The sequence below is a fragment of the Eretmochelys imbricata genome, chromosome 9 (assembly GCF_965152235.1).
Source record: "Eretmochelys imbricata isolate rEreImb1 chromosome 9, rEreImb1.hap1, whole genome shotgun sequence".
Lineage (NCBI taxonomy): Eukaryota > Metazoa > Chordata > Testudines > Cheloniidae > Eretmochelys > Eretmochelys imbricata.
The window spans coordinates 188,514-213,326 of record NC_135580.1 but is presented as its reverse complement, the minus strand read 5'-3'; the positions used below and the strand labels follow the sequence as shown (position 1 = coordinate 213,326).

Below are 24,813 nucleotides of genomic sequence, written 5' to 3'. Positions count from 1 at the left end.
TGAATAAAGACTGGGAGTGGATGAGTCATTACAAAACCTATTTTCCCAATACTAATTTCCCCCTACTGTTACTCACACCTTCTTGTCAACTATTAGAAATGGGCCACCCTCATCATTTTTGTAGTGGTAATTTTTCCTCCCTTGGTATTCTACTATTAATTGAATTGTCTCGTTAGACTGACCCTGCACCTGGTAAGGCAACGCCCATCTTTTCATGTACTATGTATAAATATACCTGCTACTGTATTTTCCACTCCATGCATCTGATGAAGTGGGCTGTAGCCCACGAAAGCTTATGCCCAAATAAGTTTGTTAGTCTAAGGTGCCACAAGGACTCCTCATTTGTTTTCACCACAAGGTGGAGGGAACATCAGTCTTTGCTCACCCAATCACAGACACTTCCTTACTGGTGTACAAAACATGTACTGAGAAGTCCAACAACCTACAACCCCATGGGACTTGAACCTGGTACTTCACCAGCAAAATTGGTGCACTGATAGCAGAACCCCCTTACTCTGTGTTCACTAAAGATAAGGTCACGCTGCGATGACATCCAAATTTTTTGCCTAAGGTATCAACATCTTTCTGTTTAAGCCAACCCATACACCTTCCCTTGTTTTACCCAAAACCACATGGGACCTCACAAGAGGTCATCCTACATAGACTCAATGTCAGACGAGCCTTAGCATTTTACTTAGGAAGAACCAAACCCTTCTGGAAATCTTCAAGACTATTTATTTCCACAACAGAATGCTCCAAGGGATGTGCAATATCAACCCAGAGACTATCTAAATGGACCTCTATTTGTATCCAACTCTGCTGTCAACTGCATAACAAGGAACACCTACCAGGGATCTGATCCCACTCTGCACATGCCATTGCTACATCTATAGCCTTCTTGAACAATATTCCTGTGATAGATATGGGCCTCAGAGCATACGTTTGCAAAACACTATGCTATCACTCAATCCTCTAGGTCAGATGCTATATTGAAAACATTAATCAGGTTATCTGTCATGCTGTGCATAACTTACTTTTATTATATTTGCTAAATCACTGAAAGCTTATTTATATTTCAACCATGGATTCCCTCCTTCATAATCCACTTTCTTTATGATCTTGGAGTGAAGGAGCCATGCTGCATTTGTGAGATCACAAATACTCTCCATGACAACAAGCTTGCAAGTACAGGCTTAGTAATTCACTGTAGGATGAGAAGCTGAGCTGGGAAGGGAATGAGAAAATTCTTATTAAAACATGTATATTATTCTTTAAGACATAAAGAGAACACAGAAAAAGCCTACCCATGTAAACTTCCATCTTCTGTTTTGATCTGAAAGTGTATCAAAAGCTGATTTATATACCCTTTATGCATTCTCTAAATGGCAAGCATTTTAATATTGTGATCATTATAAGTAATTGCAAAAGTTGTCAACAAAATAAAGGTAAATATTCATCTAAGTTAAATGTCAGTTTAATATTTCAGTACATCCTTCACCTGTGTTAATAAACTGTTGCTGTGCTTAAGTCTCTAAAATGGAAAGCAAAGTATATTTCACTTTTAAACAACATATAGCATAGAAACTTTCACATCTGGTAAATCAGTCATTTTTAATTAAGATAAACCACACAACACATTTTTATTAAGATAAACAACCCATAAAATGGGTTGGTTATTATGTGAAAAGCGTGAGTTCCACATTGATACTCAGCACAAGACTGTTACGTTCTTCAAAGCAAAAGAGAAAACAAAGTAGATCTTAATTCTGCAGTGCACCTCAGATAAATTATAAATGGTTAATTAACATAGCATAAAAAGTAAAGTATCTACTACTGAACTAATTGCTATATTCAGTATATAGTCTATTATTTTCTGCTGCTAGACTCTCCGTGCAGATTAGTGACATGTCTCTAGAGTGCATCCTACATTAGTAACAAGCTTGGACAATAACATACCTTAAAGATGGGGTCCTTCAGCTTTTGCACAGCAAAAATTCCTCATGAGGTAAATGCACAAGGATTGCAGGACTGGGCATGAAACGTGGATTTATATTTTTTTCATAGTCTTACTTTTATGTGAAAAATGTTTAATGGTTTCCTTTTTATTACTACAGTTCTTTTTGTGTAATATTGAGCTAAATGATTAGAGCGATCAGAAATACCTTAAGACTTTATGCATTATCTATGGGTCTCATATCCTTGATCAGTGTCAGTATTGTCTTTCATCTTGATTATGTTTGTCAGTTTTTCTTTTGAACCCCCATCATTTAGTGTGTTTTCATTATTTTTCCATTCTGTTGCAATTTCAGAACATGTAACTTCTAATGCCAGCGATAGTGAAAGTAGTTACCGTAAGTGTTATAAGTTCCTTCTTTATTTTGAATCCTTGTTACTACCTTTAAGTTTGGGTTTGTCTGGGTATTTTTTTCCAGATATTCACGTGATACATAAACATGGATTGCAGTTGGAGCTGATCAGGTGGTCTTATTTTATCTGCTCAGATGAGTTGCTGAGAATTTTTCTGTTTATATAACTGAGTGTACTTAGGCCTTGTCAACACAAAGTTGCACCATTTTTACTTAAATAGATTGTTACTAATAGATTTAGTTGAACTGGTGCAAACCCTTTGTGGACATTCTTATTTTGATATAAGAGTGACTAATTGACTTAAACCGAATCAAGATCAGCCTGGTTTAAACTGAAGTAAGAGGGTCCACTTGATCTTTTGTACTAGTTTAACTAAATCAGTTTAAAATATCACATTTGGTTAAACTGGTGCAGCTTTCTTCTGTAGACAAGCACTTAGTAAGTTTTGTACTAACAATGTAAGCTGATAAATTCAGTGTGTCATGGCATGCTTAAATATGGAATACTTGTTTTTTTAAAAGTGTAATATATAAATATTTTAAATGAAAGTGAGGGTAAGTCAGCGTTCATTTCTACTTCTCTTCGAGCTTTTACTTAGTAGTTTTGTGAAATAGGGCTGCTTATTTTGAGTTGTCTTCAAAGGCTATACAATGGATTACTGGTATTTAGCACCAGAATTAATGTTGTTAAATGAAACCCCTGGACTGTCTCATTCTAATTGCATGATACATTTTAAAGACTAGACTGAGTTTAAGTATTGTTGTTTTTATTACAGTAGAACCTTAAGGCCCACACAGGGATTTAGGGCCCCATTGTGCTAGGCACTGAACAAAGTAGTGTTAAAAAGATAGTCCCTTTCCCAAAGTGATTACTATTCAGGGCTTCGATCCTGAAATTTATTTCATATGGCCAGACCCCCACCCAACAAAATTACTAAGGCTCCAAGCAGGCACAGGACTGTCCCAAACACAGTGATTTTGGGGATTAAGACATAGGGTACAATAGAACAGATAGATGAAACATACAGGAAATTAGATAGAGCTGAAGAAGAAAACAGACAGGCATACCTTTGCACTGTGAGTTTTAGTCACGGCTCACCACCTGTTGTCTGTTTGCCAAGTATAAATTCCTGAAAGATATTTTAGTAACTGTTGTTATAGAGTTTGGACAGACGGTAGGGGAATGGGTCAACAGGTAAATGAGTTTGGGAGCTCTGCATCCTTTTAAATGGACACTGCCAAGTCAATTTTGGTACAAAACAAAATTTTACTAATAGAAATATTATTAATAGAAAATATTTTAAGCAAACAAGTATTCTCTGTGTTTGCAACCCTGATATTGCTGCACTCTTGAGAAAATGAAAGTGAAATTGATAAGAAACTATTAACAAAAGCGAAACTGTGTATTGTAGAAAACTGTGTATTGTAGAAACAGAGTAACACAAAATAGAAACAGCAAGGATGAAGAAAAGTTAACTAATTGGTAATGTTAGCCACATAGGTAAATTTACTCTTAAAAAACTGGGTTTTATTAACCTGCCAGTGTCTCTTGAAAGCTGCTGTTTTCTTAAGTTTTCCAGTCACTTCATCAGTGCTGCTTCTATTATGATCGGTGATTCATTATAGGTGATGATATTTGGGCTTTATTCTTCATTGGCAAAAACTTTATGCACAGTATAAATGTTCTGTGGAATTTAACAGAATGTGTAATTCTAAGCAATGATTATTTTTATTAAAGTTACCTCTTTAATTTCTTCTTTCTGCTGTCTAATATGAAAGTTATCTTGATTACAGATGAGTATGGTTGTTCAAAAGGTCCATTCTATTAATATCTGTTTTTCTAAAGTGTTCAACAGTATTGACAATATATACTTTTTGCCCTCAACCAGTGGGTTGTTTATATTTGCTATTTCTGTTTCTGTTTAATGTTTTGCTTAACTGATTTTTGACTTTATAGCAAAGTGATTTCTTTCAAAAAGTATTTCATTACATATTAGCTGGAGTCCCTTATAGCTGAGTTGATAGTTGAGTGACTTTGTTTCTCTCTCTAGCCTAAAAGAGGTTCTGAAAGTATATACTGTCTTTCTCTAAGTCCATTTGCATGAGTTATTTTTTGAGGTGTTCAGTTATCCAAGTTGCATGTTTCTTGTCTTAACTACTAAGAAAAAAATTCAAACTGATGTGCACTCATCTATTGCTATAATAGACTCGGACCACAAAGTAAATAAAATAAAAGACAGTTCTTCTTCAAGTGATGGTCCCTATGTGTATTCCACACATGGGTATCTATGAATCTGAGTCCAGAAATTCGAATGAGCAGTATCTACACATGCACAATAGATCTCCTTGTGCTCCAAATTGAGGACATGAAGGGGCAGTGCGAATTAACGTCTCTCCAGTTCCTCATTACTGCCATAAGACCTGAGTTGGAATCCCATGTCCATTTCAGTCTTCCTTTTTTTGTGAAACTATAATACAATTTGTAAATAGTTTAGTAGTTAGTATTTTAATATTTTATAGTTTACAGTTAGTTTTTAGTTACTCCCCACTTTGGGATGCTTCTCCTTCTGAAGGAGGATTACGCCAAGAGTTCCAGGGTTCAAGAACTGTCTCCCCTGTTCCCATTCCTTCTCCATCAGAGATGACCACTGGCGCTGGGATATTGCCACAAAGTGCAGTATCTGCCATTCTTTCCCTCCCTGAACTCAGGACGGATGAGAGCTCCATCTGTGGAAGCACCTCATGGAGCAGGCTCTGAAACCCCATTCAGATTCAGGCCAGGGAGACACCCCATCTCCACCCCATACAACAACCTCAAATAATGAGCAGTACCCCTCTGAGCGCAAGCTCCAGAGTTGAGGCAAAAACTCTTAAGCCTAACAAACTCTCCCAAGAGACTACAGGTCATGAACATAGTCATATTTCTGTCCAGATATGTCTCAGAGAGGACCCCTCTCCATCTCAGTCAAAGTCAGTGAGCCCTAAATCTTCTGTCCAAGAACGAAAGGCATGAAAGGAGAAGGATCTGATGTTGTTGGTTCTGGCTTTGGATCCATCCTACAAACTTGAGGAGTGGAACTCAATGCGTCTGTCTGGGCTTTCAATGCTGGGATCCCATCCAACAGCTCCAATGTTCTCCATGCAGGATCCCCCAAACATTAGACCTATGGATGACTTTGATCCACAGGTACCTTCCTCAGGAGCCCCCCAGGTACCAAGGAGGACTGAAAACTTCACCTCGCTGGAAGGTATCTTCACTTAGTCCTGCCCACAATCTCCCTTGCTATCAGATCCAGCTCTTTGTAGAGACATTCCTGCACCCAGGGAAACCACCCTGAGGGAAGGAATATCAGCCCCTATGATGTCTATAACTAACGTCCTCCCACTGGTTCCATCGATGCTGCCAGTAGGACAGGTGCCTATCATGTCAAGTGAATCTGATGCTCCTGATGAGGCTCCTCCACCCACCCCCAAAAGGGGAGGATGGTTAGTCAGAGATCAAAAAAGGTATTGGAATCTCCCGCCTCCTTCCAAATATGGTTTTCCAGGGGACTACTGGTTCCTGATGCCATTGGTTCCTCCCCCTCTGGATGATCTCTGCTTGTCTTATTGGGGCTTGTAGGAGCCGAACAACAGAGGCCTGGGATGTGTGCAGGAATCCTCTCCTGGCCAATAACAACTGGCTCCATCAGAATTTGTGGAGGAAGAAGACATCAAGTCTGGTCTGTATGGTATATCATCCTCCTCACTGGATGAGCCAGTTGCCCCTTCATCCCACTGTCCACCTGATGTTCACAAATTGTACCAGGAGTTGTTGCAAAGGGTAGCAGCTGAGCTGCAGATACATCAGAGAGATTCAAGACACACAACAGGGCCTACTGGACACCTTCCAGCCCTCTGGCCTTTCGAGGGTGGCCCTTCCAGTTAACCAAGCCATCATGAAATTCACCAGATCACTGTGGCACACCCCTGCCTTTTGTTGCCCTACCCCAAAGAGAGCTGAGAAATGGTATTTTGTACCAGCAAAAGGGGCTAAATCCATATTTACCCATCCAGTACTCAACACCTGTGCAATCAGCTACAGAGAAGTCCAGGGCTCAGTATTCCAATAATCCCACAACTAATAAGGTCACTAAATGCCTCTTCCTTTGGGGTAGGAAGGTATTCTCTTCAGCTAGTCTCTAATTCAGAGCTGCTGACTACCAGGCAATGATGCAAAATATAATTTCCTTAATTATGCCAAACGTACAGAATTTAAAGGCAAACTTCCCTAGCAAGACAGAGCCCAGTTCCAAGCCCTCATTGTCAGAGGCAGGCTGATGACCAAAACATCACTTCAAGGGGCAGTTGACACAGCTGATACTATCTCTAGAGCCATCAACACAGTTGTAGTCCTAAGGAGTTATGGTTGCAATCTTCAGGGTTCCCCAAGGATGTCCAGAATACCATCAAGAACCTTTCCTTTGGTGAGTCTAGCCTTTTTAAATGCAAAGACTGAGAAGTCTTTGCGCACTCTAAAAGTCCCTAGAACAAACTTATACTCCCTGGACATTTACACCCCAGCCCCCAAGAGGAATCATCATAAGCAACACTATACACCCAGACCACCTCCTTAGGTGTTCTATCATCAGTCACATGAACCTCCATGTAAGAAGCAAAGGACTCAAAGACCTAGATATATGGCTGCTTCTACCTCTACAACCACCACCCAATAACCAAAGGGTTCTTTAGATGATACGGTTGAGGACAGCATGCTGACATTGATGCCATGCATCATTACTCCCCCTGCCTTTGGTGGTCACCTTACTACTTTGCTCTCAACTGGGCAGAAATAACTATAGACAGGTGAGTACTAAACATCATAACCACCAACACTGTGCAATTGAGTTTATCTTGCCTGCCCACCACAAACCACCTTTCGGGCCCCTTCTCAGGGACCACGCTCAGGAGGAAATTCTGCGTCAAGAGGTAAACTCTCTTCTTCAGAAAGAGGCTTTAGAACCAGTGCCTCCTCAGTATCAAGGGACTGGGTTCTACTCGCCATATTTCTTGGTCCCAAGAAAATCCAATGGAAGGAGACTGATTCTCGACTTATGCCAACTGAATGTATTCATCTGGAAATTCCTCACAGTCACACTGGCATCAATAATCCCCTTTCTGGAAGAGGGCACTTAGTTTGCAGCCCTCAACGTGAAGGATGTTCATTTTCATACAGATATTCACCTTTCTCACAGAAGATTTCCTAGATTCTTCATTGGGCAGGACCATTTCCAATTCAGAGTCCTTCTATTCACACTAGCTGCATCACTCAGAGTCTTCACAAATGTTCTTTCGGTAGTAGCAGCTTGGATGAGATGAAATAGTTTTACTATCATTCTGTATCTCAGTAACTGGCTTCCGACAGACAGGTCCATCACAGAAGGCTAGTCAGCAACAGCATTCCTACTCCATCTTCCCTGGGAATTTCCATCACTACAAAAAGTCTACTCTGACGCCTATGAGGACCTTGGGCTTCATAGGAGCAACCATGGATTTGACTGCAGCAAGAGCCTATCTTCCCACTGAGAGATTCCACATCATGAGCAATCTAATAAAACACATCACCTTGACATTCTGCACTCCAAAGTAGCCCATATTTACCATGGTGACGAGTCACCCCGAGAGTGCGACTGGAACTGGGGTACCACTGTGCCCCTCTGACTTACCAGCCTGGGTTTCCTCTCGCACTGTGCTGCTGTGACAAGCTGCAGACCACTCCTAGTCCTACACTCCCACCAGCAGTCACACAGGCAGGGACATACCCAGCTGCAGTTGCATGCCGGCTCTGTCCAGCCACTGCATGAATCAACAATAGGAGGCTATTACCCTCTCTAATACCCCCAAATCCCCAGCCTAGGACCTCAGAGCTGTACCGTCCTGCCCTGGTCAAAAACCTGACCAGTATGAATGTATTACCCAGTTCGCCTCTCCCTCTACGTGGAGAGGAATATGCACAACGCCTTTGTTAACTGAGCTGAGATTTTTCCCAAACACTTCACTCAAAAACACACTGGTTAAGATAAAACAAAACAAGTTAAAATCTATCTTTCTGTAGTTAATTAAGTGATAGCGAACAGATCACTTAAGGTCCTGGTGATGTCAAGGAACTATGATGTGATTGGAATCACAGAGACTTGGTGGGATAACTCACATGACTGGAGTACTGTCATGGATGGTTATAAACTGTTCAGGAAGGACAGGCAGGGCAGAAAAGGTGTGGGAGTAGCACTGTATGTAAGGGAGCAGTATGACTGCTCAGAGCTCCGGTACGAAACTGTAGAAAAACCTGAGTGTCTCTGGATTAAGTTTAGAAGTGTGTGCAACAAGAGTGATGTAGTGGTGGGAGTCTGCTATGGACCACCGGACCAGGCGATGAGGTGGATGAGGCTTTCTTCCGGCAGCTCACGGAAGCTACTAGATCGCATGCCCTGATTCTCATGGGTGACTTTAATTTTCCTGATATCTGCTGGGAGAGCAATACTGCGGTGCATAGACAATCCAGGAAGTTTTTGGAAAGCGTAGGGGACAATTTCCTGGCGCAAGTGCTAGAGGAGCCAACTAGGGGGGGCGCTTTTCTTGACCTGCTGCTCACAAACCGGGTAGAATTAGTGGGGGAAGCAAAAGTGGATGGGAACCTGGGAGGCAGTGACCATGAGTTGGTTGAGTTCAGGATCCTGACGCAGGGAAGAAAGGTAAGCAGCAGGATACGGACCCTGGACTTCAGGAAAGCAGACTTCGACTCCCTCAGGGAACGGATGGCCAGGATCCCCTGGGGGACTAACTTGAAGGGGAAAGGAGTCCAGGAGAGCTGGCTGTATTTCAAGGAATCCCTGTTGAGGTTACAGGGACAAACCATCCCAATGAGTCGAAAGAATAGTAAATATGGCAGGCGACCAGCTTGGCTTAACGGTGAAATCCTAACGGATCTTAAACATAAAAAAGAAGCTTACAAGAAGTGGAAGGTTGGACATATGACCAGGGAAGAGTATAAAAATATAGCTCGGGCATGTAGGAATGAAATTAGGAGGGCCAAATCGCACCTGGAGCTGCAGCTAGCGAGAGATGTCAAGAGTAACAAGAAGGGTTTCTTCAGGTATGTTGGCAACAAGAAGAAAGCCAAGGAAAGTGTAGGCCCCTTAATGAATGAGGGAGGCAACCTAGTGACAGAGGATGCGGAAAAAGCTAATGTACTCAATGCTTTTTTTGCCTCTGTTTTCACTAACAAGGTCAGCTCCCAGACTGCTGCACTGGGCATCACAAAATGGGGAAGAGATGGCCAGCCCTCTGTGGAGATAGAGGTGGTTAGGGACTATTTAGAAAAGCTGGACGTGCACAAGTCCATGGGGCCGGACGAGTTGCATCCAAGAGTGCTGAAGGAATTGGCGGCTGTGATTGCAGAGCCATTGGCCATTATCTTTGAAAACTCGTGGCGAACCGGGGAAGTCCCGGATGACTGGAAAAAGGCTAATGTAGTGCCAATCTTTAAAAAAGGGAAGAAGGAGGATCCTGGGAACTACAGGCCAGTCAGCCTCACCTCAGTCCCTGGAAAAATCATGGAGCAGGTCCTCAAAGAATCAATCCTGAAGTACTTGCATGAGAGGAAAGTGATCAGGAACAGCCAGCATGGATTCACCAAGGGAAGGTCATGCCTGACTAATCTAATCGCCTTTTATCATGAGATTACTGGTTCTGTGGATGAAGGGAAAGCAGTGGATGTATTGTTTCTTGACTTTAGCAAAGCTTTTGACACGGTCTCCCACAGTATTCTTGTCAGCAAGTTAAGGAAGTATGGGCTGGATGAATGCACTATTAGGTGGGTAGAAAGCTGGCTAGATTGTCGGGCTCAACGGGTAGTGATCAATGGCTCCATGTCTAGTTGGCAGCCGGTGTCAAGTGGAGTGCCCCAGGGGTCGGTCCTGGGGCCGGTTTTGTTCAATATCTTCATAAATGATCTGGAGGATGGTGTGAATTGCACTCTCAGCAAATTTGCGGACGATACTAAACTGGGAGGAGTGGTAGATACGCTGGAGGGGAGGGATAGGATACAGAAGGACCTAGACAAATTGGAGGATTGGGCCAAAAGAAATCTGATGAGTTTCAATAAGGATAAGTGCAGGGTCCTGCACTTAGGACGGAAGAATCCAATGCACCGCTACAGACTAGGGACCGAATGGCTAGGCAGCAGTTCTGCGGAAAAGGACCTAGGGGTGACAGTGGACGAGAAGCTGGATATGAGTCAGCAGTGTGCCCTTGTTGCCAAGAAGGCCAATGGCATTTTGGGATGTATAAGTAGGGGCATAGCGAGCAGATCGAGGGACGTGATCGTCCCCCTCTATTCGACATTCGTGAGGCCTCATCTGGAGTACTGTGTCCAGTATTGGGCCCCACACTACAAGAAGGATGTGGATAAATTGGAGAGAGTCCAGCGAAGGGCAACAAAAATGATTAGGGGTCTAGAACACATGACTTATGAGGAGAGGCTGAGGGAGCTGGGATTGTTTAGCCTGCAGAAGAGAAGAATGAGGTGGGATTTGATAGCTGCTTTCAACTACCTGAAAGGGGGTTCCAAAGAGGATGGCTCTAGACTGTTCTCAATGGTAGCAGATGACAGAACGAGGAGTAATGGTCTCAAGTTGCAGTGGGGGAGGTTTAGATTGGATATTAGGAAAAACTTTTTCACTAAGAGGGTGGTGAAACACTGGAATGCGTTGCCTAGGGAGGTGGTGGAATCTCCTTCCTTGGAAGTTTTTAAGGTCAGGCTTGACAAAGCCCTGGCTGGGATGATTTAACTGGGAATTGGTCCTGCTTCGAGCAGGGGGTTGGACTAGATGACCTTCAGGGGTCCCTTCCAACCCTGATATTCTATGATTCTATGAGATCAAAGTGGATTAGCTAGCAAATAAACAAAACTGCAATCTAAGCCTAATATACTAGATAGGATTTGAATCAGCAATATCTCACCCTGACTGATGATACAAGCAGTCCACCAAGCTTCTATACACAGTCTAGAAATCACTTTAGCCTGGGACCAGCACTTCTCCCAGTTCAGTCTTTGTTCTTCAGGTGTTTCCAGGTGTTCTCTTGTGGGGGGAGTGAGCCTCCAAAATGATGTCGCTCCCCATCTTTCATAGTCTCTCCATATGGCAAGACTCTCCCCTTTGTTCTAAGCCAAGTTACCAGCCCCTTTGTGGAAAAATACAGGTACCAAAATGGAGTTCAGTGTCATGTGGTCTGGTCACATGCCCTTGCATGCCTTGCTGAGTCACAGCATCCATTATCCATAGGCTGTCTGAGAATATGCTCTTCTATGGTCCACTGTCTTTGTTGATGGGCCACTAGCACTGTCTAGATACCTGAAAGGCTAGTTCTGGGTGTTTCCAACTTCACAACATCTTTCAATAACACATGCATAGCCAAAATTTATAACTTCGCATACTATGACAGCACATACAATCCAATGATATATTAATGTTTAGCAGATCAAGACTTTTAGAATGATACCTCACAAGGCATACTTTGTACAAAACATATAATTACATCAATATGGTAAGTATCGGGTACTTGGAGTGGAGAATGTCACATCACCCTCAAACCTCATACCACTGTCGGGGCTTGCCTGTCCCTCCTTGGCCACATGGACTCATGAATCCACATTACACCAATTGCCAGGCTCCAACTCTGCTGTTTACAGACTTGGCTTCAATCCATCTACTCACCAGAAAAAGACAAAGTCAGTGCCAAAGTAACAGTTCCAGACAAGGTTTTGGTCTCTCTCACCTGGTGGACAAAGCTGGAGAAAGTTGGGATGGGATTTCCTTTCCTGACTCCTATATCAGAGGCAACTATAGTCGGATGCCTCCCTATTGGGTTGGGGAGCTCTTACAAACAAACAATCATACCACACCAGGATTTGGACCCATCAAGAGGCTGGGATGTACATCAGCTTACTGGAACTAAGGGCAGTCCGTTGGACCTGCATTACATTCCTTCTGCTCCTGATCCTGTCACATGCAAGTAATATCAGATAATATGTCAACTGTCTTCTGTGTAAACAAGCAGGGGAGAAACAAGATCACTCCCTCTCCATGTGGAGATACACCAACTTGACGTTGACTATCAGACATCACATCGCTCTCTTAGCGGTGTATCTACTAGGCATGTAGAACTCCCTAGCAGACACTCAGCAGATATATTTCAACAGACCACGAGTGGGAGATTCACAATTTTGTTCTCTTCATCTTCAGCCAGTAGGGAAAACACTGTCATGAGATCTGCTTGCCTCAAAAGAGAACAGAAAACGTCTTTTTTACTACTCCAGAATGCTCTGCGCTTAGGCTCAAAGGGCAGCTCCCTTCTATTACCCTGAAGGGACCTCCTATCCGGTCCCTCTGATACCACAAGTCCTGCAAAAGATCTGTCATGACAGAGCTCAGGTCATCCTTATTGAGCTCAGTTGGACAAGTCAGGGCTGATTCTCAGACCTCCTGAGAATTTTGACCTGTCCACCCATCGACATCTGACCATTTCTGGATCTGTTGATTTAATACAATGGCACAATAAGGCATCCCAAACCAGTGCCAGTGCAACACAAGGCCTGGTATTGTATTTGGATAGACATCACATGTAGAGCTTTCATGCTCAATAGCGGTTCAGTCCATCCTCAACCAGAGCAGAAAGGATTCGACTATAAAAAGTTATTAAGCCAAATGGAAACATTTCTCCTCTTGGTCATCACAACACCAGTTATCTCCAGAGTCCGCTGGGATCCCTGCTATCCTAAATTACCTACTTACTCTTAAGATGTCAGGTCTCTCTCTGTTAGCTTTGGATCCATCGGACAGTAATCAGTGCTGTTCAGCCTCCTATTGAGGATCACACTATTTTCACTCATCCTCTGACAACTAGATTCCTTTAAGGACTTGTTAGATCTTTTCCACAATTGGTAAGGCCAATGTTTCAGTGGGCCCTCAACCTCCTTCTGTCAGCTCTTACTAAACTTCCTTTCAAATTATTAGCCACCCATCACAGGATGCAAGTTGCCTTCCTAGGCCCCATCACATGAACCAGAAGGGTGAGCAAGCTGGGAGCACTCATGGCAGATCCACTATTTACTACTTTTCATAAAGCAAAGGTCTTTCTTTGCCTTCTCCCAAAAATTCTCCCCTAAAGTAATTACAGAGTTTCTTATCAGTCAAACTAACTACTTACTGATATTTTTTCCAAAGCTGCAGGCCTCCAGTGAGGAGTGAAGTCTTCACTCCTAAAACATCAGACAGGCACTGGCCTTTTATCTGCAAAAAACAAAAGCAATTAGAAAAACACCCAGGCTTTTTATTACCAGAACAGAGAGGTAGAGAGTCAAGCTGTATCTGCCCTGAGGCTCTCTAAATGGATTTCAGCCTGCATTACCCTTTGCTATCAACTCTCGCATTCTCCCCTTCCCTCCCGCAGAGGCCGTGAGAGTCTGAGTGCCACCGCAGGGAGTGGAGGGGGGTGAAGCCCTCCCCCAACACTCACTCCTGGCAGACTTGGTAGAACAGTGTCCCCAGACTGGTAGTTCTGCTGCTGGGGTGGCCTCAGAGGCAGGGCAGTGCGGAGCAGGTAAGGCTCCCTTTCCCTCCTTTCCCCCGGCAGTGGCAGAGGCGCTCGGGCTGCTACTACTAATGATCAGCAGGGGTGGTGCTGCCTTTCTAGGTTTCCCTGCATGCTGTCCGTAGAGAAGAGGTAACGCGAAGACTTGGAGCGGGCTCTGGGAAAGGGGTACTGGGGTGATGGCCTGGGGAACAGGGTTGCCAGGCCTTTTTTTATTGCACAGCCTGTGCAGGTGCCACCCAGGACTCTGCTGCCATCTCCTAGTAATGCCTGAGGCAGCATGGGGCAGGGCTGGGCTGGCTTAGTCCCAGGCATTTGGCTGGAGTGAAGGGCCAGCCTGGCCACCAGAGGATGCTACCATGGGGTGGGGGGATGGCACAGAAAACCACCAATCCTATTACATCTGTTAAGGCCCGTCCCCTACCCCTCTTGGCTCACCCAACTCCATCCTCTATACCCACGACCCAATCTCAGGGTGTCTACCCCAACATTATCCCTCTGCTGGGATCTACCTCCCCCCTGCCAAGTCTCTTCATCCTACTCTACACCCCCAGCCCCTAAACTCCACCTCCTGCCTGCATGGCCTCCATAGCAGGTGTGGATTCTAGTCACCCCCCCACCCCACCCCACAGAACAAGACACTCCAATCTGCTGCAGAATTGCTGTTTTAGTTAGAAAATTTCGGGAAACATGAGGTAAATTTTTTATACTTCACAGCCACCTGCTTGAGATCCCAAGTGATGCCCTAGTGACAGCCCATTTCACCAGAGTACAAGCAACCTCTACAGCATCTTTGTGAGACATACCTTTAGTAGAAAAATATAGGGCAGCTACCTGGAGCTCCTTACAGGCTTTTACAATACACTGCTTTGGTCCAGTCTTCTACTACAGATACAGCTGTGAGGACAGCAATCTTGCAGAAAGCCATAACATCTGCATCCCATCATTTCCTCCTTGAATACTGCCTACTAATCTTCCACGTGTGGAATACACATAGAGGACATCACTTGAAGAAGAAATGAAGGTTGGTTACTTATAACTGGAATGGTGGTTCTTCAAGATGTGTGGTCCTCTATCTGCCATCTGTCCCTTCTGCCCCCTCTGCTGTGGATCATGTCTAGATTTGCGCTAAGAAAAGGAACTGGACAGGTGTCAGTCTGTGCTGCCCTTCATGCCCTCGGTTCAGAGCACAAGACAATCTGTGGCACATGTGTGGACCAATGGACCCTATTTGCTAGAATTTCCAGACTCAGGTGCCTGGTGTCCATACATACCCACATGTGAAATACAGATAGGACCACACATCTTGAAGAACCTCCAGTGGGAGGTAAGTAATGTCCATTTCCTCTGAGATTACAAACTTCGTTTTTTTTAAAAAAGCATGCTCTTTGCTTTGAAATAAAAGAGGGTAGGGGAATATTTATAGCAATATATGAATTTAGAAAGACCTTCAGATGTCATCCATTGATATACAATTGCATTGTAGCAGCATTAGGATCACTTATTACACATAAATGTGTCTGGTGAACTTCAGTGAATTCTCCAAAAATTAGCCAAGCAAATTAGTTGTATTAGTTGAACATTCAAAAGGATATCTTGTTTAAAGAATAATTAATGTGTAATCTGAATTTCTAGCTTTTAAATTTTTAATTTTATAGTCTGTCAATTAGTTGACTTGATTAATAGATTTTAATAAAATTTTGTTGTGAGAGCTTTTCATCATGTTGAACACTAAACTTTTTAATAGTGCAGTGATGGCAGCTGAAGTATATTTCAGATCCTTGCATTTGACATTTTAAAAGCTTGCAGCTGTTGAAGGTCAGTATTAAGTTATGTTTTTATCTCATTCACTGCTGATGTGCTTTCTGGAGCTGAGAACAGTTTCAGTATTTACATCTTTCCTAGTTCAAATTTAAAATTCTTTTGTCACAAATAAAATGTGTTGATAAGCATTATTTTGCATATACAGTATAAAAATGCCTTTTCTTAATTAAGAACTGTACTATATAAAGATATTTTGGCTAAATATCAATTTATGAAAAAGCTTATGCAACAGTTTAAGACATTTGTATACAAGTTTTGGGCATTTTTTGTTTAAATATAAAACAAGAAAATCTACAGTCTAAATGCTGGCCCTTCTAGTGTAGAAAGGATCTCAATGCAAGTGCTTCTGCATCTAGCAATGAATGACAGCATGCATGCATTGTGTTCAGTAAAACATTTGCAAGAGCATTTAATAGCGCCTAAAACTTCTCTTATCTCATGCTTCATGTAAATTTACAGCATTTCCCATAAAAATCTTCATGCTGTAAATAAGGTTATTCACACTTTATGTATTTAATAAAACGGGTATGTCCATTTTATTATGAAATTTTTGTTTGGATTATCTTTGTGATTTTTCTGATGTATCACTCTATAGAGAACTTCCTTCATCAGTATTATCATGACATATATTTTGTTGAGGATTTTCTGATCTAATTTTCTTTCATTAAAGGACTAAAATTTTTTACATGTATGCCAAATTTTTTAAAACAAAAGCTACTTACCACTTCAGCAAATTTCCTTACGTATATGTTTAAATTTTTAGGTGGACAAGAAGAATACGTCCTGTCTTACGAACCAGTCAGCCAACAGGAAGGTTTGTAGAACCTATTAAATTTAAAAAATATATATATTTGTTGAGATATCAAAATGTTCCAAGTGTCCCTAGAGCAGGGGTGGGCAGACTACGGCCCATGGGCCGGATCTGGCCCCTCGGGGCTTTGGATCCAGACCACAGGATTGCCACCCCATGGCACCGCAGGCCCCGCACTGCTCCCAAAAGCAGCCAGCACCGCCCCCCGCAGCTCCCATTGGCCAGGAACGGGGAACAACAGCCAATGGGAGCTTCAGGGGAGGCACCCACAGGCAAGGGCAGCATGCGGACCCCTCTGCCCCACTCCACCAGGTGCTGCAGGGACGTGGTGCTGGCCACTTCCGGGAGCAGTGCAGGGCTAGGGCAGGCAGGCAGGGAGCCTGCCCTAGCACCGATGCACGCCGCTGCCACGCCAAAGCCGCTCCTGGTAAGAGGTGCTGGGCTGGAGCCCAAACCCCTCCTGCACCCCAACTCCCTGCTGCACCCTGCACCCCAAACTCCCTGCCCTAAGCCCCCTTCTGCACTCTGCACCCCAACCCCCTTCCCTGAGCCCCCTCATACACCACGCACCCCTCCTCTGCCCCAACCTCTTGCTCTGAGCCCCTTCCTGCACACTGCACTCCCCCCATCCCACACATCCTGTACCTCAACCCCCACCCCAGCCTGCATGCAATTTCCCCACCCAGATGTGGCCCTCGGGCCAAAAAGATTGCCCACCCTTGCCCTAGACACTGACATTACACTTAACACCCCAAAAATCTATTATACAGTATATGAATTACAATATTATTCCAGTACATACATTATAATGGCACTAATACTAATGAGTGCTAGTCGCTAGTAATATCTATACACCACTGACTTTACACAGGGATAATTTATTTTTAAGACTTTTATCTGAATTTGAATCCTATCAGATCCTAGAGCTTGATTACCTATTTTTAAATATTCTAATATCTTCCAATCTGCTCTAATTCCATTTCCCGGTTCCAGAACAGCAAAAAAAAGTAATATTTCACTGAATTATTGACCTGTTTAAAGTTCCAGCTGTAGCTGGTAAAAATATTTTTTTCTACTGAATTTGACTATTTTTCAAAAATTGAACTTTTCACAGAAACATTTAAATATTTTAAATGTTTTGGTTTTTGAAAACTTTTAGTGAAAAAAGGAGGCTATTTGTTCCTACTCTAAATATCCCTTTCCACCCCAGCATTTTTGCATGACCACTTTCATTTGCTTCAAAAATGTGTCTGAAAATGGGGGGGGGGTCAAAATGTTGTAAAACTTAATAGGATAACAGTTAATTTTGAACTGGCCAAAATTCCTGCTCAGCTTTTTAACATTTTTAAGTTATGTCTAGGTGCAACCACCATTTCATTCTTTGCAGACTTAGAAAGGGGTCAGAACAAAGGCAAATAGCTATAGATTTGTGAACTGATTTTCTGAGGTACTGGGTGTTGAGTTGTTCGGGATCTATACCAGATATTTGTAATCTGAAAGTAAAAGGGCTGTCTGTTCAGAATACTCTGCATGTGCAGTATATAATTAAAATAGCATTTGTAAAGTACATCAGAAATAAAGTGTCCACTTTAAAGTTATAGCAAGATAAAGCTTTTGTACTTTTAAAAATTATCCTGATCCTCAGAGATCTTCAGGGGGAGTCTTCAGAGTACCTAAGATTTCTCAGAATCAGCATCATGCTCAGTGTCAAGATAACTGCACCTGAATTCTCCCTCCATGGTCCCTCAATGGCACCCACTTAAGGTTTCTGACTCCTGGCCATTACCTCTCTTGTGTGGAGACCCATATCTCTCTCCCTTCTAACTGGTGTTTTAAGGCTGCACAGCTCCCTGCCTTACACTGCAATATCCCCAGCGAGCCAGTTTGCCTCTAGGCCAGCACTTATGCTTTGCTTTCTCTCTTCGAGGGCTATGAGGGCATTGCCAGCAGTTACAAGTTACTACACAGCTCTTTCTAAGCAAGAATCTTTATTCTTAGGGTAAAATCATTAAAGAGAATTTTTAAAAAAAAAAAAAAGTTCTGATACACATGCTAAAAGCTTATGAGAGGTTACCCATCTCTCTTACAGGGCCCTAATAGGCCAAAGTCTTTCCAAGCCTTCCGCAGGAGTTGGGGGCCCTTGGACAAGAGGGTCCTGTCCATTTGCTGGATCAGAAAGAAGGCACTGAGTCAGTTTAAATCTGGCTTTAAATCAAAAGCCCTTTCTTTTTCTGTTGGTGTCTGCAAAATCTGGTTTGAACCAGTATATGCAAGCCTCCCCAGGGAATGGTACCTCTCTGGAGGTATTTAAGACTAAGGGATTCACCTTAATCATCCCCCACTGTTCATAGTTCCTGGTAAAGCTCTGGCAACTCTCCCCGCCATCGCAGAGCTGCATACATAAACCGTTCATACACGTAATACAATTTGGTCCCCAAAGATATTTGCAATGTTTGTCAGACTCAGCATCTTGCAGGTCCCATTGTTCTCAGAATAGCAAGTCTGAAAATACAGCAACTATATTTAGATTCATAAATGTAGCTGATGGATGATGAGCTCTTTTGAAAATCTTGCCCTTTACCATGTAAATAAGTGATAAATTTTTCTAAGCTGTGGAGCACTCAGCAGCTCACATTGACTTCAGTATAGATTTACTCGTGAGGGCATTCTGTGCCAAAAAATTAAAAATTCTGTGCATAATATTTTAAAATTCTGCTAGTTTTATTTGTTACTAAATAACAAAAATAATAAAAATAACCCTGCAGCCCCCGCATCCCCAGGGTACGGACTCAGCGGTGAGGCTTCACCCAACGCTGACACAGCACAAGACCTGGGCTTGCCCCAGACACACCCTCGGGCCCTGCCCCTCTGTGCCAGGCACACCAGGTGTGGAGCAGGCAGGCTCAGTTTTGGGAGATCCAGGTGTGAGGTGAAAGGATTCTGTGTGGGACAATCTGGGTGCAGGCAACTGAGTGCAGGGTCTAGATGTGGGGAGATCTGGATGCGCAGAGGGTCATTGCGGGTTCCAGGTGCAGGGGCAATGGGACTCTGCAAGGGGCTTCCAGGTGAAGGTGGTTGAGGCTCAGCAGGGGGGTCTGGGTGTGGGGGTCTCAGTGCTGGGGAAGTTGGGTTTGGTGGGGGTCTGGGTGCAGCTAGTTGGGTTCAGTGGTGTGGGGTTCTGCATGTGGGGGCTCAGGGTGGTGCAAGGGGTACGGCTCATCAGGGTGGGGTTTGATTGCAGGGAGCTCTGTGGGGGGTGGTTTGGGTGCAGGGTTGGGTGGTAGGGGATCTGGGTGCAGGGGTTGAGATTCAGTGGGGTGAAGTTTAGGTATGGAGGGCTAGGGAGGTTCTGGATGTACCAGCTGAGGCTTGGCAAGGGTGTCTGGGTATGGGAGGTCCAGATGAACGGGGGGGTTAGGTGGATGGGGGAGCAGCTCCCTGTACAGTGACCCCTCGCCCCACAGCTGAGAAGAGATGGGGGCAGGAAGCAGGGGAGGATGCTGAGCTTCCTGCAGCTGGGGGAGGTTTCTGGAGGTGGGTCTGACACAGCGCAAGCAACTCCTTGCGGGGGAAAAGGAAGTCCTGTCCTCTCCTGCCTCCAGCCCAGCTGGGATTAGTAGCTGATCCTGGTTCAGGATAGAAGCCACTGGCTGGGGTGTCCCCAGCCCTGCGGTGATTTATCTCTCTGCCAGCTGCCTGAAACGATGTACCTGCGCTGCTAGGGAGTGGTGCATGACTGCTCTTGCAGCTTCCCTTTGCTACCCTGTCAGAAAGTCATTTTTTATGTGGAGAAGCAAAGAAATCTGCAGGGGATATGAATTCTTTGTACACGCAGTGACACAGAATTCCCCCAGGAGTATAAATTGGCCTACAACCTTCAATAATTTCTCCCACCAGGAATAAATTTTGTCTGTTTTAACTGTATCTTAATGGTATAATATAATATAACTAATCTATAATCAGAATTATAATAAAGCTTGTTTTGGTGAAATTTGAAGGTGTTTTAATGATCAGACTATAATGAAGAAACATTATCAATCTATCTTTAACAGTCAATTACACTCGGCCAGTGATTGTTTTGGGACCCATGAAAGACAGAATAAATGATGATTTAATCTCAGAATTTCCAGACAAATTTGGATCATGCGTTCCACGTAAGTCCCAGCAAATACCATAGCGAATTTAATCAAATAAGCTCTGTCATAGTCCTACTGTGACCTCTCTGTGTTGAGTTCAATAATTTTTATATTGTGACATGTCTTTACCTCCTAGAATTATTTAAGTGTGAAATTTGTATCCATTTCTCATTTAACAATTTTAAAGTATAAATGGAAGACATTCTCTGGAAATATTTGCCACCAAGTATTGTAGAAAACATTTAATTTGTGGTAAAAGTTGTAGCTTTGTTAGAGAGCTTTTTACTCATCTTTAAAGATACTACCAGACCAAAACGAGATTATGAGGTGGATGGACGGGATTACCACTTTGTCACCTCTCGAGAGCAAATGGAGAAGGATATTCAGGATCACAAATTCATTGAGGCTGGCCAGTACAACAATCACCTTTATGGAACAAGTGTCCAGTCAGTGCGGGAAGTAGCAGAAAAGGTAAATCTAGTGCTAGTGTCTGACTTCTATTTTTTGAATTTATATTTTCAAGTTTCACAGCTATATGGGTAGGTCCTCATTTATATACCTTGCTCCTCTGAACATGCATAATAAATAGCATAAATACATAGAATTATAAACAGAGAATAGGAATACTATATATATATACATACACACACACACACATACATATACACACAACCAACTCTATCCACTATTTTAATACGATTATGTACAGAAAAACCTTGCTCCTTCACACACAAAGATCTATTTTCTCTAGCAAGGATTTAACAGCAGAGTGATACAGTGACATCTCATATTACTAAGACCTTGTCTATTCACAAACAAAAAGTGCATTTAATGACAGTTAAAGTTACATCAGGATACACCTCATCCACCCAAAACCTTAAAAGAATGGAAATAAGAAGTTAAGGGGAAAGACCCCTGGCATTCCTTTCAATGTTCATATTGCCTACAGTGCTGTCAGTAACACGCTCCTAACACTTCGTAATCCCCCCATCTCTAATAAATACCAAAAAGCAACATGTACTCCATCTTCTTCAAACTTGCATTCTGCACGTTTGGTTGAAAAAGGTAACTGCAGAGATGTGATATACTTAGAGCTTTGAATGGCACTTGACTTAGTACCGCATGACATTCTGATTAAAAACTAAGCACTATACAATTTCAGTAAAGTACACGGTAACTGGATTAAGAACTAGCTGATAGATATCAAAAAATAGTAGTCAGAAGGCAGCTATCATCGAATGGGGGTGTTCCTAATGGAGTTCCATGGAGATTGTTGATAGGCCTGACATTATTCAATATTTTTCACTGCAAATAAATGTAAAATCAATGCACATAAAATTTGCAGATGATAGAGACTGATGGAATGGTAAATAATGATGAAGACAGGGCAGTAATATACAGAACTGTCTGAAGTGCTTGATAACCTGCGTCCATGCAAACAAAATGTGTTTTTAATAAAGCCAAATGCATGAAAACGATTTAGGGATCATAGTAAACAAACAACATAAGCTTCCAATACAATGCTGTAGCAAAACGAGCAAATCCAATCTTTGGCTATATAAACACGGGAGCATTGTGAGCAAAAGTAAGGAAGTGATTTCACCTCTGTATACAGAATAGGAAAGATCAATACTGGAATACTACATACAGTTCTGGTGTCCACATCCTAAAAAGGATGCTGAAAAATTGGAGAGTGTATGGAAGGAAAACAAAAATTATTCAGAAGCTGCAAAAAAAAGCCTTACTGTGTGAGATTTAAAGGACTACATGCAAAATGAAATGCAAAAAAAATTGAGCAGTAATTTGATTAGTGTATTAATACCTTTATGTGGAAAAAATACCAGGTACTAAAGGGCTATTTAATCCAGTGGAGAAAGGCATAAGAAGAATTAATGACTGGAAATCGAAGACAAATTCAGATTAGAAATAAGGCACAAATTTTAACAGTGAAGGTGATTACATTGGGACAGACTTCCCTGAAATAGAGGGAGAAAGGTGGGTGACACCTATGGAGTTTGTGGGACGAATGGAGGAATGCAAGGAGCACCTGGTATGTGCTATTCACTAAGCCTAGTATGCTTAGAAGGAACAAAATGTGCAACTCTCTAGTATATTTAAAACTGAGAGAATAAAATCCCCAACCAATATTAAAAGGCAAGGTAATTTCTTGAAATACTGACACTGCATTACATATGTGACAGATATGTGAAAAATAGGGCATTGTACAGCTAGGCCAGTGTCACTTCCAGTTATAAAGCAAAGTGTTATCAACCCGTATTCAATTAGAATTAGTTAAGGCCAACACAACTCTAAAGGCTGGAGTTTTGACTGGAATAATGCCTTATCCTTAAATATAATTTTTTTAATCAGTGGGTACTACTGAAATAAATTTGACAGCAACTGGAAACTGTTAGGATGATGAAATCCTGATTCCATTGACGTCAATGGCAAAACTCCCACTGATTTCATTGGGGCCAGGCTTTCACTTCTAAATTGCATGTAATATGCACATGTGTAACTTGAGGACTTTACTTTTTTCGCTCTTCCCTTCTTCTCCCCCGCCCCCTTCTGCTTTAGGGGAAACACTGCATTCTTGATGTCTCTGGCAATGCGATCAAGAGGTTGCAGATAGCCCAGCTGTACCCAATCTCCATTTTTATTAAACCCAAATCAGTGGAAAACATCATGTGAGTAAAAACAATGTACCTGAAGCTCAATTGTTTCGAAGATGGTGAAGGTTTTTTAAAACATATCTATAAATCATTTGAAAGATAATATAAAACCCACTTTTAAAAAAAATTGTTTTGTGTATGTAACTTTCTATATTGAATTCCCAGGGGGATTTTACGGCTGGGTGGTTCTTCAATTCCTAGTTCCTATATGTATTTCACAGTTGGGTACTCATACTTGCCATCCACCAGAGACTGGAAATTCTAACAAGCTGCATCCATTGGCCCAAACATGCACAGTAGTTCTCCTTTTGCTCCAGACTGTGGGCATAGGAGGCAGTGCAAGCTAAATCCTCCCCAGTTCCTTCTTACAGCTGCATGACCTGAGTCAGAATCCCTGTGTCCACAGATTTCTCCAGTTTTCTCTTTATAGCCTATAAATAGATATAGTAAATAGTTTTACTTAATATAGTATAGTTAGTATAATTCTTTTCCCATACTGGGGAGTCCCTCTCCAGAGTCTGGGACTATGCCCAGTCTCCTGGATTTCAGGAAGTTTCTCTCTTGCCCTTGCTCCTTCACTGTGAACAACGAACACCAAAGCTGCCTCTACCATTTGGGTATCTGCAAAGTGCAGTATCTGTCTTTCCTTTCCTCCGTGAACACGCAAAGCTTCTGAGCTTCAACTGAAGAAACACCTTACGGAAAAGGCTGAGACCACACTCTGATGCGAGGCAGGATGCTTGCACTCTACACTGGCCTCAAGAGGCAAACAGCGTCCCTCCAAGCACGAGCTTGGGAGCTGAGACTACTGCTGCTAAGCTCAAGGACTCCTCATGCAATGCTTCCAGTGAAAGTAGGCTGCACTCTCACAGTCACAAGGACAGATCCCCATCCAGATCTGTTCATAAAAGATGAGATCCCTTCTTGATCAGGTCGGGTAAGCCTTCACATGTAGATCCTAAGGGCTCAGGAACACTGAAAACCCCGAGTCAGGAGGGTAAAGTGCAAAAGAAAAAGGATCCATCAGTGGCTCTGACTCCTAAGCACAAGGACTGACATCTGCTGGCTCCATCTAAGAGTGCAGGACCTGACTCTTTCGCGGTACTGGCCCGTCTCTCAAAGGGCCACCCAACTGCAATCTTTTGGGACACATCGGAACTGTCAGTCCCATTCATCGGAACACCCCAAACACCAGAATGGATGGACACTTACACTTCCCTGGAGGATATCTATCTCCCTCTCCCCCAGTCACCCTCTCTTCTCTAGCCTGATCCTTCCAGGGACATTGCCACACTGGAAGATGAGACTACTTCAGTGAGACAGGAACCATCTTTTCTTCTTTGAGTAGTGTATCTAGGGGTGCTCCACTCTAG

The 24,813-nt window shown here is 42.8% G+C and overlaps 1 protein-coding gene across 17 annotated transcripts in view; it reads left to right on the top strand.

Moving 5' to 3' along the window:
• The window catches only part of DLG1 (discs large MAGUK scaffold protein 1), a 451,639-nt gene that overhangs the window by 413,097 nt on the left and 13,729 nt on the right, over nucleotides 1–24,813 (top strand). For 14 of the 17 annotated variants that reach the window (XM_077826706.1, XM_077826705.1, XM_077826704.1 and 11 more), the window contains 5 exons: nucleotides 2,310–2,351; nucleotides 16,585–16,635; nucleotides 20,685–20,786; nucleotides 21,067–21,239; nucleotides 23,346–23,455. In XM_077826706.1, coding sequence (XP_077682832.1) covers nucleotides 2,310–2,351; nucleotides 16,585–16,635; nucleotides 20,685–20,786; nucleotides 21,067–21,239; nucleotides 23,346–23,455 — 478 coding nt within the window. The remainder of the gene's footprint in view (nucleotides 1–2,309; nucleotides 2,352–16,584; nucleotides 16,636–20,684; nucleotides 20,787–21,066; nucleotides 21,240–23,345; nucleotides 23,456–24,813) is intronic. The other 3 variants (XM_077826707.1, XM_077826694.1, XM_077826693.1) reach the window with 1 other exon arrangement.